This window comes from Strigops habroptila, chromosome 5, assembly GCF_004027225.2.
Source record: "Strigops habroptila isolate Jane chromosome 5, bStrHab1.2.pri, whole genome shotgun sequence".
Classification (NCBI taxonomy): domain Eukaryota; kingdom Metazoa; phylum Chordata; class Aves; order Psittaciformes; family Psittacidae; genus Strigops; species Strigops habroptila.
In genome coordinates, this window is record NC_044281.2 from 66,927,672 (window position 1) to 66,943,665 (window position 15,994).

Below are 15,994 nucleotides of genomic sequence, written 5' to 3' on the forward strand. Positions count from 1 at the left end.
CTGTCAGTGAAGTAACAACTCAGAAAGACTGTTATGGTTTTTCATGAAGTGTAACCATTCTCTCATAAGGGTCATGATTTCATCCATGTAGAAGTTTCCCTTTTTCATAAAGAGTTATTGCATAGCCAGGGTTGTTTCTTCAAGTCAAGAAGTAAGCTTTTTCACCTTTATATGAAATTTTCAATGACAATTTACTCAGGAGGAATTGGCTAAGCTGAAAATAAAGCATATCAAATCTTTCCTTTGCATAATAGTTACCTGGGCAGTTGTGACTAAGCAGAGTATAGACTATAAATGTCAGGATAAATGGTCGTATCCCTTTAAGGGTCAGCCAACACCTAAGTATGTCCTCACTTGGGAAAAGCACCTCTCTGGATGTAAACATTTTGGATCTGGTCCATTTCTATATTCTGCCCTGCACTTACTCAGAAATGCCATCAATACCTATGGGAGTTCTGTCTAAAGATGTAAGGAGACTCTTGATACATATTTGTGACCTTAAAAAGATACATATATTGTTTGGTGTCTGTTGGTAGCCCATGCCTTCAAAGCTGTTTCTTACTGTGAAGCAAAACCACTTTGATCTGCAATTTTACATTTTCTTATATAATCTGGAAAATTTATGCATTATTGACAAAACTAGAAGGAGCAGAATACTGACAGCATACCAGGAAAACAACACTTCATTATTTTTATTTTTAAATGTACTCAATGCAGTTCAGAAACAAGTATAATGTAACTCTTACTTTACAAAGTTGACAATTCAATTTTTTTTAAAGGACTTACAGGCCTTTGATAAACAGTTTAATATGGGACACGCATGCTAATAGGAAAGTCAGTTTTGGGTGACAGTCATTTAACAGTGGAAAAGTGAGTTAAACAAGAAACTTTATAGAAATGCTTGAAAAGATGGCATGTCCTTTCATATCCCTTTATCCAAATGCAACTTCATTCTTCTGCAACTTCCCCTCCCATACCCACTTCCTAAACTTTAAACCAATTTTACACATTAAAATATTTAGAAATACAAATAATATACCCAATATAATACATTAATTATGATGAATGATAACGGGAAAGAAAATCTGGCATAGTTGTCTATGTGGTAAGGATTCTTAACATGGAAGCAATCAAAGACACAGAAAAGTCTCTTCATTACTGACATCGGTGAACTGCACCCACTGTATTTACTTCTCTCCCTTTTTCTGTCAGTGCTGGTTTTGCTGCTTCTGTTTGAATCGATCTTGTTCATATTGTCAGGGGTACTGCAACTGTTGGTGGCTGCTGCCAAGACTCCATTCCTCTCTTCTTCAGCCTCTTCATCCTCATCCTGATAGGAAACAAAATAGCAGGTACTTAAGTGTGTGTTTCATTGCCTATTTATTTTAGATCTACAGCAAATAATAGGGGTTTTCTTATCACAACTCCTGTAGCTTGCACCTTGATTTCAAGGGTCATCACCTACGCACACCAGAGAGCTCCCTCCAGCCTTCAAAGCCTCCATTTACACGAAAAACACTGACTTAACAACATCCTACTGCAAAAGCTTTCCTAAGACTGTCAAGCAAAGCTGGACTTGTTCAACTATGGCCCACTAAGCTTTACTTAACTTGGCAGCAAATCCATGAAATGCACAACATTAAGCTGTCTTCTGCTCAGTGAAAATACTGGCAAAGTTCAGTGTCTAAAAAGTGGGTAAAGCAAAGCCCAATCTGTAGATGGAGAAGGTGGGGTAGCTGTCAGACCACCTAGGCAAGCTGGTTGCACCCGAAATCAAGCAGCCTAGAATACCAGATACTTTCCTTCTGTGTAGTTAGCTACTCTATTCCTAGTGTTTTGTGATGAAAATCAAATCACTTAAAAAAAAGGCACAAAAAAAGAGGATCATAAAGATCTAATTCAGTACTAAACAGCTCATATATTTTCTTTCAAGTCCTGAAACCCATCTTTAAGTTCAAAGTTACACAAAGGTTAAGCGTGTTTTTAAGTGCTTCGCTGCATCAAGACAGCTCTTTAGAGAACGTTGTATAAGCCTTCTGGTGGGTTTTGTTTCTTTGATTAGAAATGGCTCAGAGCCATGAAGTTCATGTATGAAATCTTCACTCTTTGAAGTCAGCGGTTTTACTGTTACTGACTCAGAGGACACAGGATTAGACATCAGCTGCAGCTTCAGCTCTAAACATAAACTTTCAAGAAATTTCTGGGGTATTTAGTTTTGTTTGGGATATTGTAGAGATACCAGCAGATCCAAAGCTACAAGGGTTGGCTCCAAGTATGTATCTAAATTAAACCTAAATTTGTATAGTTGGGGAGGGGGCATTTTAATTCAGGCAGGTGACACATAATTTTAATTTTCTCCAAATCAGTGAGTGGCATACAAGTAGAAAAAGGCTAAAAAATTATTTGTGAAATGTGGAATGCAGAATCTCTTTCTTCTGACCAATTTGCTTTTTCCATTTGCATCATTAGATTAGACAAAGACAAACTTTAGAAAAGTTGAGATGTACAGCCGTAAGTGTAGCCACACAAAAAGCTCATTTAGAAATATCCCAGCTATTAAAGTCAAAGAAAGCTCATTAAGGCACCTGAGTGATCTCCATGCCGGTGCAGAATTGCTGTTCTGCCCAGGGTACTTGTAGACGGCACAGTTCTTGAGCCTTTCATCATTTAAAATTAGTAACATCTTTGAAAATTATAGAGGAGTCTGGACAATGTCCTCAGACTGCTGTGAATCAGTGAAACAGAACAGATGGAGCTAGAAAAATAGATTATTACTGCTTTTCACTTTCAAATTTACCAAAAAAAAAAAAAAAAAAAAAAATCCAGTGTGTTTTATTTGAAAGAGATAAACGTAGCTCAACACAATGTGTCATCCTAAAATTACTCCTGACTACAAAACCTTGTTCATCCTCCACCTAGCCTCCCACAGCTATGCGAGCATTTCGAAACCAAAGGCCAGGATAAAAATCTGCCTATAAAGCATTAAGAGGATCAATCCATAAAATTCCAGTCTGAACCTTAAACAGTCCCCAGGATAGTACAAAATCTCAAACTTGGAGTTTTACTTGGGGCCTACCTCTGTTACAAATACCTAGCTCTTCTGCTTCAAAAACTTCATGCAGCTGAGGGAAGCGCTGAGGATGGCAGAGAAGCCTTTGTCAGCAATGCCTGGCACTTGACACAAGGCACTGGAGTGACAGCCTAATGAATGCACTCAGTGCTTCAGAAGTTAATAAAACAAAGAAACCTGTCAGAAGAGTCCTGACTTTTTTTACCCTGTTCTTAATCTTTTAGAAAAGGAAAAAAGAGCAAAACATCTATACTTCAGAAATGACAGGATTTGGGGCATTATTCAGTGTAAGAGTCAATTTGTCTCTCAGGTAGGGCTGGCTAAAAGATGTACAGAATTAGTTTTACTGCAGAGCATGAAAGAACATTGCGTATGTGCCATTTTTCTTTTCACACAACCTCATGTGAACAATTCACAGAAAGCTTACCTTTATTAGGCTGTTCTTAACTCCTTTCTACTCCCCAAGAGGCAGTTAGTACTTAAGCAGAAAATACCATACACAGTGTACATGTACCTGATTCTGTTTGCAGTGTTATAAGGCAGGGCTCTCACAGAACAAAGATAAGTTTACAGCAAAAGTGCTGTATCACATTGCGTGAAAAGGAGAAAAGTAGTCTCGAGGAGAACTACAACTGTTAGTTTATAAAAACCTGCAGTTTTATAAACCTGGGCTATAAAGAGACTTTTCCACCTCGCTGTGGAGAACTGAATGTGATGAAAGACTAGGCTGGTTTTGATTATTAAAAATAATATTAATAATTTGTGTTGCAGGTGTTCAGCTGTGGCTCTAATTTTAAATGTCATACTAAGTTTTCTCTGGATTCCAGCTGTCAATGAGGAGTTGGCAGCTGGCACTAAGGAGGGTTCTGGTAGGATACCAAATTGGTAGCATCAATGAAACATACTGTACCTCACCTAAAAATATGTGGCACTTGCGACTGACTGCTGTTTATACTAACTGAAGTGTTTGCTGACATCTAACAGTCAACAGAATTGAGGAAAGTTGCCACTTCCATGGAATAATAAAGGTGCTCAAGATTAAAAATATTTCAACCTAGAGTGTTGCACACCTGGAGCTTATGCAGTGTTCGTAAAGACTGCACGATGCTTGCACAGAAACGCCATGTTGGCTGAACACCACCCTTATAACCTTATTTTCAGTTTTCAAACCTTTCTGCTTTCTGACCAAAAAGGCAGAGGTTTAGGTGAAAGACAGATGAAGTCCAAGGAGGAATTCTCTGGTTTTTAAGAGGGCACAATTCACACCTTGGCTTACAAGAGAAGAGGAGAGGCAACCTTTCTGTTTAGGCAGTCTGTGATGTGTTTGATGTGAATGGCATATTTTGCCTGACCTTCCTTTCAGCAGGTGGTTCCTCTGCTTTTGCCATTAGCTTTGAAGCTGTCTCTGTGGGTTCTGGTCCACATGATATGAGACACTGCAAGAGTGTGGGTATGATGAGCTCTTTCACCAGTTTATATTCTAAACCAGAGATCCCAAGGGCTTCAAAGGGACCTGATATGCCAGAGCCCAACTGCTTTAAAGAGCAAACCGGAAAGCAAATCAGTACATCTAATTCCTATACAAGTCAGAGGTTACATTTTCATTTCACCTCCTACATTTATTTACATAATTCTGAGTGCAAATTCTGTATCAGCTTACATATGAGAATAACAAAATGGGAAGTGAGATTTCCAATTAACCTGTGTCTACAAGAGAATACGATGAGGACAACACATGGTGACAATACTCACACAGAAATTGTTAAGTACCTGCTAGACAATGACATGAGATTTTAGATGGTACTTCTGTCCTTGTGATGTTCTGGTTTTTTACAGTGAGAAATCAGAAATGCAAGTCAGGTGTGCTCTCCATGGCACCCTGCTCAGTAAGCAGTGCTTGTCCTTGGCTACAGTAGGAAAATGACATGACAGGCATTGTCCTTATTCTGCAGTGTCTTGAGCTGATCTAGGACCAGCCAACTGCCCCTTCCCTTATACGCTTCTGTTTGTGTGGTCAAGGACTGGTGTGCTCACTCCTGATGCACAGCAGAAGACAGCAAACATGCCTGAAGTGACAGACCACTCCTTTTAGTCGTTAAACCTGTCACAAAAGCACAGCCTTAAGCCTTTCTTCCTTCCTCATTTTAGAGCTGTACCTCAACTTATTTCCATGCACGTCTTTCAAATCCACAAGTTCCCACGTCTGCCCCATCTGCAAGCACGATTACCTGTGACCCAGATGAAAGGGAATCTGACACAGCTAGGTGAAGGCAAGGGCAGTCATAAGTGCCCTTCACAGATCCAAAGATGCTTAATCATTCAAGCACTGAAACACTTCACTTTCTTACGCAAACCTGCAATAAGCTGCCCTTTTTTTTTCTTTTTCTGCTGTATGAGCAAAATGACAACCACTTATTTCACAAGATGGATATGCTCAGAGGGAATTGTCACTGATGCTACCTTGCCAAGAAAAATTACTTTCAGGCTTTCCACTCAAATCCTCATTCGAAACGAGTGTTTGCCCATTTGCAGATATTCCGCCATCAGAGGATGTCTTTTAAAATCCACTGGGTGGCTCAGCTTTGTGTTCTTTTTTCAGTCCTTCTCCACAGACCTAGATCTAATGACAGCTTTGAACATGTTGCTGTGCATTTACAGAACCCATCTCTCATCCAAACAGCCAAATCCCCATATTAATTGTCGAACTATCTAGCCATAAAAAAAAAAACAAACCCAAAAAAAGGCAAAAAAAAAAAAACAAGAAAAAAAAAAACCAAAAACAAAAACCCAAAAAAACCCCAAAAAACCAAAAAAGAAAAAAAAAAAAAAAACCAAAAAAAACAAAAAAACACCAAAAACAAACCCCAAAACACGTCTTGGCTGATCTTCATTGTTTTCAGGCTTCTCCACTTGGCTTGAACTTAATATCCTGTTTCTTGAACCTACTGAGGAGCTTTGATAAGGCATTTGTGATGCTCTGTTATAGATTAGCTTAACTAGTTAACAATCTTTCTTCTTGTGGCCATTTATCCACACAGCACTCAACCACCCTTCTTCCTGCCTTTTTTCCTGTTATTCTCACTTTCCATGTTTTACTTTTCTCTATTCATCCAGAAATTTCATAAGCTGCTTAATATTTTTTTCTATCATGCATACTAGATTCCATCCCATAAAAGCTGCAAGACAATCAGCTTCCAATTTGGGATTTTTTTCACTGCTTATGAAAGCAGTGCTAAACACTGAAGATGGAAGATGCGACAAAACTTCATGAACCTGTCCTGATTATTTCAGCAAGATGACAACCACCAGGCTCAAAAATGCCCATGTTGATTTGATCCCTTTTTATTTTAAGTATATTCCACACTATTTCAGGGTTGTGAGAAGCTCATTAGAGCAGCAAAAAGTGCTGCTATAGTAATGATGCAGAACAGAAAGTGAATCCCAGTCTGAGCTTCAGCTGCCGATGTTGAAAGAGGAGATGTAAGCTGAAGGCTATATACACTTAATAACTGAGGCTGTCTGCTAGTAAACTGACCCATGTACTATGCATGCACAGAAGGTTTCATAAACAGAATGTGGGTTTTTTGTTTTTTTGTTTTTTTTTTTTTTGTTTTGTTTTGTTTTGTTTTGTTTTTTTCTGTATTACACTAATCTCAGTGTAATATTTGAACTGTAAACATATGTCACTGCAGGGGAGACAACAACTGCCTGTGGTTTTTGTGACACATCTATCACATTGTTTGATAAATGGCAATAAGGTCCATATCCAAAGAAAAAATCATTATGGAAGTGGGTATCAGTTTGATCTCTTCTAAAAAGTTCCAGTTATACAGATAATTTTTCTTAAGGTTATTCTGCTTTCACTGTCCTTACTGCAAAATAGAAAATTCCTTACATACATTTTCCATTAGTGCTAAGGTAATTTGTTCTCTTTAGCAGGTATAACTGAAGTCTGTTTTGCAAGATAACAATAAAAAAATTAAAATACCTTTGGAACTTCCTTTGAACTGAGTTGATGCAGAGTGCAGAAATGAGCCACTGCATACTCTAACAGTGCTCCAAAGATGAAACTGAAGCAGATACCGAGGTACACATCAATTGCCTTAATAAAGCAATTAGCATTTGGGAGTGAAGTCCTGGCTCCCATCATCAGTGTTGTCATAGTAAGGACTGTGGTAACACCTGTGGAATGCAAAAAATACAGGTTCTGATAAAACACAGATAGCAATGAGGGCCTCTACTGCGAGGGCCCTCTGCGAGACAATTTTGGCTCTCTGAACTCCTATGCCACAGCAATTAATGTGTCATGTTTTGGAAAGAAGACTTTCAGATGAACTTGTGATTCTCAAGTTAAATACTTAAAAACACTCATGAGAAGTGTTTGTAAAGCTGAGAAGAGTGGAAATTAAAATGAGAGATATTCTGGTGTCATACAATCTATATTTATGATTAACAATTATTGCAATTCTGTGCAAACGCTCCCTTTAAAACATTCAGATATCATTTTGCTCATTGCAGTTGCCCATCTGATGTGAAATCTTTCTTTCTCTTCTATTCTGTAGGAGGTTTTTTCCCCACCCCACCTGCACTCCGATCAAAACTGATCTGCACTCTTTCCCTTTCAGAATATCCTTTGTTTGAAATTAATTATAATTAATGTTTTTTAATTCTCTTATTCATTTGTTAATTAGTATGTATCATTAGACCTCACAAAAGCCTCACAATTCTGTCTGTACACGCCATGTGTTTGAATATATTGAAATTATTTCCAAAATGACTGAGGTTTTTTCCTTTGCTTTCAGCAGCCTCCCCTGCCTCTAAATCTCCTGTAGCTCCTGAAGACATTTTCTTAGGCAAAGAATAGCAAGGCTTTAAGCGGAATCTTCAGGATGTACTGCAGATTGCAAACTAGAAGACGAATTCCACGAAACTCAGAATTGTTTGCAACTTTTGGAAGTGGATGCCATGTACATGCAGTAAAGAAAGCATCTTAATGATCCAACACTTGGTTTGGTTTGCTTGTTTTATCAACAGCTTCTCACCTATGCAGATTCTGGCTGGAACTGATGACTGGCTTATCCAAAACGATACCCAGGAGAGCACAACCAGTAGGATTGATGGCACATATGTCTCTAGTATGAAATACAAGATGTTCCTCTTGAGTTCAAAGTGAAACACTAGCTTCGGGTAATGTCCTGTGGAAAGAGCAGGAAAAAAAAAAAAAAAAAAAAAAAAAAAAATTGTGAAGGTGCAATTCCTAAAAGTTCTTTAAAGTATCAAGCTGTGTTACTTTTCTGCATTACAATGTGGCAAAAACATAACAAATAAGCTTGAAAATATTAAACACAGCTCTGGAAAATTCTATCATGAAGACTGTAAATTGAACTGAAAGATAAAATCAAAATACATAGCACCCAGTCACCATATCCAGAGTTTCATTAAAGACATCTTGAATTGGAAATTCAGTGAGGATTAGTGAAGGCAAAAATAAATTCATCAATGCATGGAAAGGATATTTCATTATATAATACAAGGCAAGGAAATTCGAAATCACATATGTATTTAGATGTGGCTATTCATAAGAATGAGCTACTATATAAACTAGCATAAAAGCAATTGTAATTTCATGAAGTTAGCATGGGTCCTTACCTTTAACTGCCTCAATCTCTGGTTTATTATGCTTTTCATTTACTATTGCTCAAGCAGCGGCTCAAAGGTACCTTCTCTGATATTGCTGACCTACCTCTTATATTCCACTTAAAACCAAACAATACCTTTGCATCTTCACTATCTGTTTTTTATTTTACATGAGTGCATTGAAGTGTTTGTGTTGTTCTGAGAAGTGTCACTGTTGTGGCTTCCGAGTGAGTCATTTCCAGAAGATGAATGTTTGGGCTCACAGAGTCAAATACTGAATTTAGTTTCATGAGGGGACAGCACACTGGTAAGCAGAGCCTGAATTTGTTATCCAGCTCAGTAACTGAGCAAAACTTGGCTACATTTGGGCAGCAGAAGCACGGGATCTCAAACTGTTACCAATAAAACAGATCACAGTAAGGCAGAAGCTTGCTTTGTACTACCTTAAATGGGATAAACTACTTAACCTGAAGTTCCCAGTTCAAAATTAAGTGTTAAAGTGTTTAAGTTTTTAATGACATTAGTTTTAACAACATTCACACCAGATTATCAGTGAGAGAGTAATGCTTGAAAACTATTTTAATCAAACAGATCATGGTCTCCAGGACCCATGTTTGTTTCCAATGCTGTGTGCTGTGAGTCAGGAAATAACTATGGAACAGTGAATGCACTTCAGAAACAACAATATATGATCTGACAGCCTATTTGTGCATCCCTTAGGTGCGCTGTGAGACATCGAGTCAAATAAAAGTACTTTTAAAAGCTTGAAGTGCAAGTAACAGATGCCAAGAAACGTCTTATTGCTCCCAGGCTAGCAAATGGATGGTTAAATTTCCATGTTTAAAAGTACTGTATAAATTGCATTGAGAGAACAACTAGGTTTCACAGAATTCTTAAAAACAGACAGAATTGATTATGTAGTCTGACCCTAATCACAAGCCTTTATATTTCCCCAATTATCCCTTGCTTTGGACTCAATTACTTTGGTTGGAACAGAGTCTACATTTCACACAGACATCTAAACTTAATCTGAGGATATCCAGACATGCACCGTCCACCATTTGTCTCAGTAAATCATTCTATGTGTTAAAAATTAATGTCTAATTTCTCATTTTAGCTGACTTCAGTTTTCTGCTGCGTTCACTCTGCCTTTTCACTAATGGATTAAATAGTCCGTTGGCAGACAGTTCTTTCTCTTTCTGAAGGTATAAATACAATGTATGTAGGATTCCTCTTTAAGTTCAACATATTGAGTTCTTCAAGTTTCTGACTGATAGACAAAAGGATAGAAAGATGGACAGTAGACTTGAACTATCTCCATGAGGCAGGAGGGACAAAGATGATTTATAACGTTATAATAACTTCTATGTGAAAAGAGAAACGTTACATTACTGTGCCTCTATCAATACTATGATTTTTACCAATACAGTTGTTTCAGTAAAAGGCATTTTGCCCACCAAAACTGATTTTCAATGTAAGCAGACCAAACTAAGCCACTGAAGATTTAGGACGTGAAAAACTTACAGTTCACTGTGCAACATTATTTCTGCTTCTGTCTGCAGTCATCCTTGCACTAAAGCAAGCACTAGTGCTGTGAAAAAACACTGAGTCTGTACCATAAAAGACTGTAGCATAAAGCATAATTAGGGAAAGAGAATTAGGGTTGTACAGACAACTGTAAATCTGTGGCTTCCTAGTATGGAAGAGCAATCATTTAAAACCTTATTAAAAATTGTTAAGGATTTTATGAATTTTGCTTGCAGTCTTCTAGGCTGCTATTTAACTAGAACTCAAAGCAGATACTTTAGAATAGAAATAGAAGATTTTCTCTGCAGTGTTTGTACTGTCATTACCGCAGCAGAGTAGCTGCCAGCACACAGGACGATGGCACAGCCACTGCAAGTGAGGGAAGGCTGTCAACCCAGAGGTCAGGTGAGACTACAGAGGGTGCAAACCATCAACAATCCTCCACAAAACCTGCCTTCTGTTTCTGTGCTGACCACAGGGAAGGATGTGGTGCCATGTACCCAGCAAGTGGGGGTGAAGAGACTGAACTATGCTTCCTGCAGAGTACCACAGGTACTTGGGGGTTCCTGTGGTTCAGCCTTCGAGCTTATCTTTAAGACGGAAAACTCTGAAATAGCTGATACATAATAGCCATACAGAAATACCCTCTCCTCATTAGCATCCTACAACTGTATCCCCATTCACCTTCGTATAAAAGCCAAGTGTGTACATGGGAAGATAGTTCAAAATATCAAACTTGAAAGCCACGTTTTGCCACTTTGCTGCAATTTCCAAGTGTAGAGAAGCCCTTTGAAAGTTCCTGCGTTCTTTCGTGTTATTTTTCCTCGTGCCAGAAATTTCTGAAGTAATGTGAGCAACAAAGAGAAATACAGACATAACAGCTTATAGCTGAGTGGCTTTTGGGGGAACAAAGAAAAGGCATTTCTCTAACCTTAAGGCTTTCTGCTTTCTGCAGAATCCAAGACACATCATGAGCACGATAATAATAGTGTCAGCATTTCTCTAAAGAGTTCAGAAGAGTTTTTATAATGGAAATTTTGAAGCAACCTATATATAGAATTCGTATGAACTTCTCCTGTAATAAACTGAAGGAAGTAGTAGTCAAGAAAAAGTATACAATACATACTTACAATGCTAAAGAAATGAGCAATGGGACAAAATGAACATAAGGAAGTATTACAGTCTTTTTTTCGTTTACACTCCACATGTATCAAAAGTTATAATTTTTAAAAAGAAACAGAATTGATACTCCTATTACATGAGTTGCATATGAGATAGTAATCGCATTGCCTTTGACTCGCACATTTGAGACTATGCTGCCATCAGCCAGATCGAAAGTGAAACAGGTTCATGTAATCTTAGTCCTGGCTTTACTAAATTTAACTTGAGTACAGCTCGAGTTAACTCCTCAAAACTGTCAAGTTTACCCCTTGCTTGAGTCTTATTGACAACAAAATATTTCACAGAATCATAGAATCACAGGTTGGAAGGGACCTCAAGGATCATCTGGTCTAACCTTTCTAGGCAAGTGAGAAGATGCTTTTTCATTCAAGTTTCTGGCCTAAAATGGATGTCACCTCAGTGTGTGACTACTCCGATTTAAATTTGATAATGTGATGGAAATAATCACTGTGCAAACAGCTATCCCTGCAGCAAAGGCATAGTGTTAGCACTTACCCACTTACAAAGTATCAAATTACTGTTCTCAAATGAATCTGAACTTAAAGGACTGTCAGTATACATATGCTAAACCTACTAGAAGGTAAGCTATTACACTTAGGTCACCCCATAGCAAAAGAAGATTAAGCTGAGTTACTTGGGCTTTACAGAATTTACTAGATGGCAGAAGTACAAAACTAGACAGTAACTCTAGCTTGTACACAAGGGACAAATCTACATAGCAGCCAATAGTCTCCATGCCTAGTCCAACTCACAATACTAAAGTAGAGATAACAGAAAGCGAATTTCAGTTGGTTCCAATTGGCTACTCTTGTTTCAATATCATGAAAGTTATACCAGCATAGACTCTCTACCAGTAGCTGAGCAGGTGTTGTCCAGGTCTAAAGCAGATCTTTCTGAAAGCAAGAAAAGCTAGTGTATTCCTCTTTTATCACCTGCCTTTGAAGTTTTTATTTTGGCTTCTAAAACCAGCATTCTCATTTACAGCACTGCCTATCTGACACTTCGTATAGATCTTGCCATAATACTGATAACTTTATTAACACTGACTACTGCTGCACTACCAAGAAATAGACAGGATTATCACACTAGCTCATCCATTTTTTTATTATTCCATTTTTCTATGGCGTCTCTTCCTGGCTGATGGCAGAACACTGCATTTCTGCTCTTTCCTGCTGCCCTCTGACCAGAAGATGGTCACAACAGAGGCACCTGAACAAAGGACTGATACTGTACAAACACTATCAGCAGTTCCTAACTTCCACTCTAGTGTTACAGGATGGGAGCATCTTCCCCCCAGTTACTTCCTGTGGACTTTTTGATGAACTCTACTCCAGTAAAAGACTGCTCCACATCACTCTTTATGTAAGAAGCACTTTGGTATCCTGTACAGGGTTGTACAGTCAGGTACAAAGGCACATTCTTCTCTATCATGAAATATGCATGCTAATCCCTTGGGTGCCAGATAAAATGCGTGATGTACATCTCACACAAATGCGTCAGTATAACTCTACTAACACATCACCATCTTCTCTTCTTGGACCTTTTAAGGGCGCAGTACAGGAAAGCTTTAAATAGAATTTTACTGCCTTAACTATGTGCTGAAAATGTTGTTTTCAGTATTCAATCTTTTATTGTTCATTCATTTACAACGAGCATATGCAGTAAGGAATGAGTAGAGTCCCCTCTTTTACCCAACAAATAAGTTGTGCAACTGAAATACAATTCTCTGACTGATGAAGGAAGCTAAGGGTGTTAATATACCTTGATTGAAAGGTTTGATTATTAACTAATAAATCTCCTGAGCCTTGGGAAACTGCAGATGCACCTGTAGGACAAAGCAAGGCAATACCTGTATTGCAAGAGAAAGAGACTGTGACTGATGAACACACACTCTGTGTAGGAGCCTGTTACATTTAGACACTCTTATACACCCTTTATAGTCTATATATATAGTATACCTTTTGATTTTCAGATCACTAATTATAAATAAGAGCAACTCATTATTGGCTTAGTCGTGACCTCCCACCTGAGAAGCAAATAACGTGGAGCAGCCAGGGGCCAGCAGAGTTTCAGCACTGCACAGCTAAGCAAGGTCTGACGGCCTCTAGCCCAAGGAGGCTAAAGCAGGATTTGTGATAGTCAAAACCCTGGCAGTGACTGCAGACAAGGAACAGGAGCCAGCTCCCTTTGCTTTTTCAAGAGGGCAAATATCTTGCCTTTGGGCATCAAGCAACAGAGACTGACTTTATGCTTCTGTCTCTTCCTTCCTTCTATTCTGCCAAAATAATACCATCTGACTATGTCATTTTGCTGACTTCACACTTCCCTAAGTGGGGAAATGCACCAAGAGCCCTGACTACCTGACATAACTCTCCCTGCCTTCTGGGTTCAGGCTGAAGACTCAGTGTTATACTAGACCTGAGCAAGCTGAGCCTCTTCATTCCTGCTCTGCTGAACACTTGCAGTAGTGAGAGGAAGACTTCAGGAAAGTTGCGGACCAGAAGAAAAGCTATCAACAGCCAAGTAGCCTCAAGTATTAAATGATGTTTTGCTTCTTTCCCCAATTAAAAATGTTCACTGAGGTTAATTAGCTATCACTTGCTGTGACAATAGAAACATTTATTGAGTGGGAATACATGGAGTCTGACCAGTGCCCAGTACTGCACACTGACAAACATGATGACATACCAGGAGTCTTTTAAGAGAAGAATGTTACCACATTGGAGAACAGGATTAGAATTCAAAATTATCTCAACAACTATCAAAAACAGCCTGAGTAAAACAAGATGCAATTCAACAAAAGCAAGTACAAAGTCCTACGCTCAGCTGGGGATTACCAGCTCCCCAAACAGAGTGCAGGAAATATGTAGCTACAGGGCAATAAAGGAGGTGGAGTACTAGAAGGAATCACAAGCTGAACAAGGTCAAAAAAAATTTCCTGCAAGAAAAGCAAATATCAATCCAGAATGGATAAAGAGGAACAGAGTTCATGAAATTCATTAAGTAAACCCTTCACTCCTTGGAGGATATCTGATGGGAACAGGATACCCAGTTTTGGGTGCTGCATGTCAGCAAAAATAAGAGTAATGCCATGGGAGACCAATAGCAAAGACAGGAGATCTAGAAAACTGGTTATATAAATTAAAAAGAGGGAAGTTGTTGGTCTGAAGAAAGGTATATCTGTCTTGAAACAGTGAAAGACCTGATGAAAAACAGCAAGAAATTTGTCTTCCATATCCACATAATGGGTTTGAAAAGCAGCAAGGGAGATCAAGATTAGACATGAGGAAAATATGTGTGTAATAATCACCAAGAAAAAAAAAAAATCATCTAGGGAGGTTGTGAAGCAGACAGTTTGGAGGTTTGACTAACTTACTCCTAGAAACATCTGTCAGGAAGTAGGCTGTAGGTATAGATGACCTTGCCTTGGAACATGCGAAGAGATTAAATGAATTCTTAGAGTGTGTTTCAGCCTTATTTCTATGATTATTTACACAAAAAGCTAAACTTTAACAGTCCTTTGTTGCTTTTATATTTTTCCAATAGGCAAGCTTTTTTATATCACTATTTATTACTCTGGGAATGCAGGTGGTGTTGGCTAGACAGCTAAAATAAAAACCCAGCACCCACTGCTCCAGTAACATGGCTTTAGGGTCCAAGAGTAAGCAGAATAAGGACTGTAGATGAAGACATGTAGGAAATGGTTCTAGCGATTAATTTGCCCATGTCCAAAATGAAACTGGTCTGTACCAAAACAAAATCAACACCAAACCATAGTCAGCAACCTAGCTAACATTATTCAAAGTGACTTACTATTATGTGGTCACAATAATGTGATTACTATTCTGTTGATACATGCTATTCTATAAACAAGATTAATCCACAATGCCCTTTTCTTAAATTTACTGAAGTTACTTATGCAAGAATTTTGCTGACTACATTTTAAATTTGGCTCTGCCAGTGGCTGTACGTGAACTTAGGTTTTGCACTGTTGTACAATATTGCACTCGCACAGCAGCTGTATTGTTTGTTCAAGTTCACAGAGTATCAAATTCGGATTGCTTTTTTTGCTGTGTTAGGAAATACTACACACAGTTCTCTTGCATCTTTATCTTTAGCCTTTTGAATTGCAACTATTATAAATAACTGTTATTTATAATGTAACTTAATCATAAAGTAAGCAAATGCAAAACATCATTTCTCATTTCAAAATCTATTACATAGTTCCATAATTTGGTTGCTTTTGTCTTTTAATTTGGGCTACAGTAGGCACTGCTTTCCTTAAAAAAAAAAAAAAAAAAAAAACACAAAACAAAAAACCAAACACCAACACCTAATACATAATGACTCAATAGAAAATTAAAAGGATTATGATATTTCATTTTAAAAGTACTGCACAGCACTTGAGAACATGGCTTTCTTGAACGAGAGATTTGAAACAAGCAGGTGTGGGAAATTTTAATCTAATTAACTTACATGTGTTAAAATCTATAATTACAAGAAAAAGTGGCTTTTGACTTTATACATATGATTCCTGCCAACATAAATGGAGGAAGACAGCATAATTTACTGAAAAGA

The 15,994-nt window shown here is 38.0% G+C and overlaps 1 protein-coding gene across 1 annotated transcript in view; it reads right to left on the minus strand.

Moving 5' to 3' along the window:
- Window positions 1-668: 668 nt before the first annotated feature.
- Window positions 669-15,994, minus strand: part of LOC115608329 (gamma-aminobutyric acid receptor subunit pi-like) — a 39,137-nt gene continuing 23,811 nt past the window's right edge. The window contains exons 8-10 of the mRNA XM_030487039.1: window positions 8,113-8,265; window positions 7,059-7,252; window positions 669-1,330 (exon numbers count right to left, since the gene is read on the minus strand). Coding sequence (XP_030342899.1) covers window positions 1,019-1,330; window positions 7,059-7,252; window positions 8,113-8,265 — 659 coding nt within the window. The 3' untranslated portion in view covers window positions 669-1,018. The remainder of the gene's footprint in view (window positions 1,331-7,058; window positions 7,253-8,112; window positions 8,266-15,994) is intronic.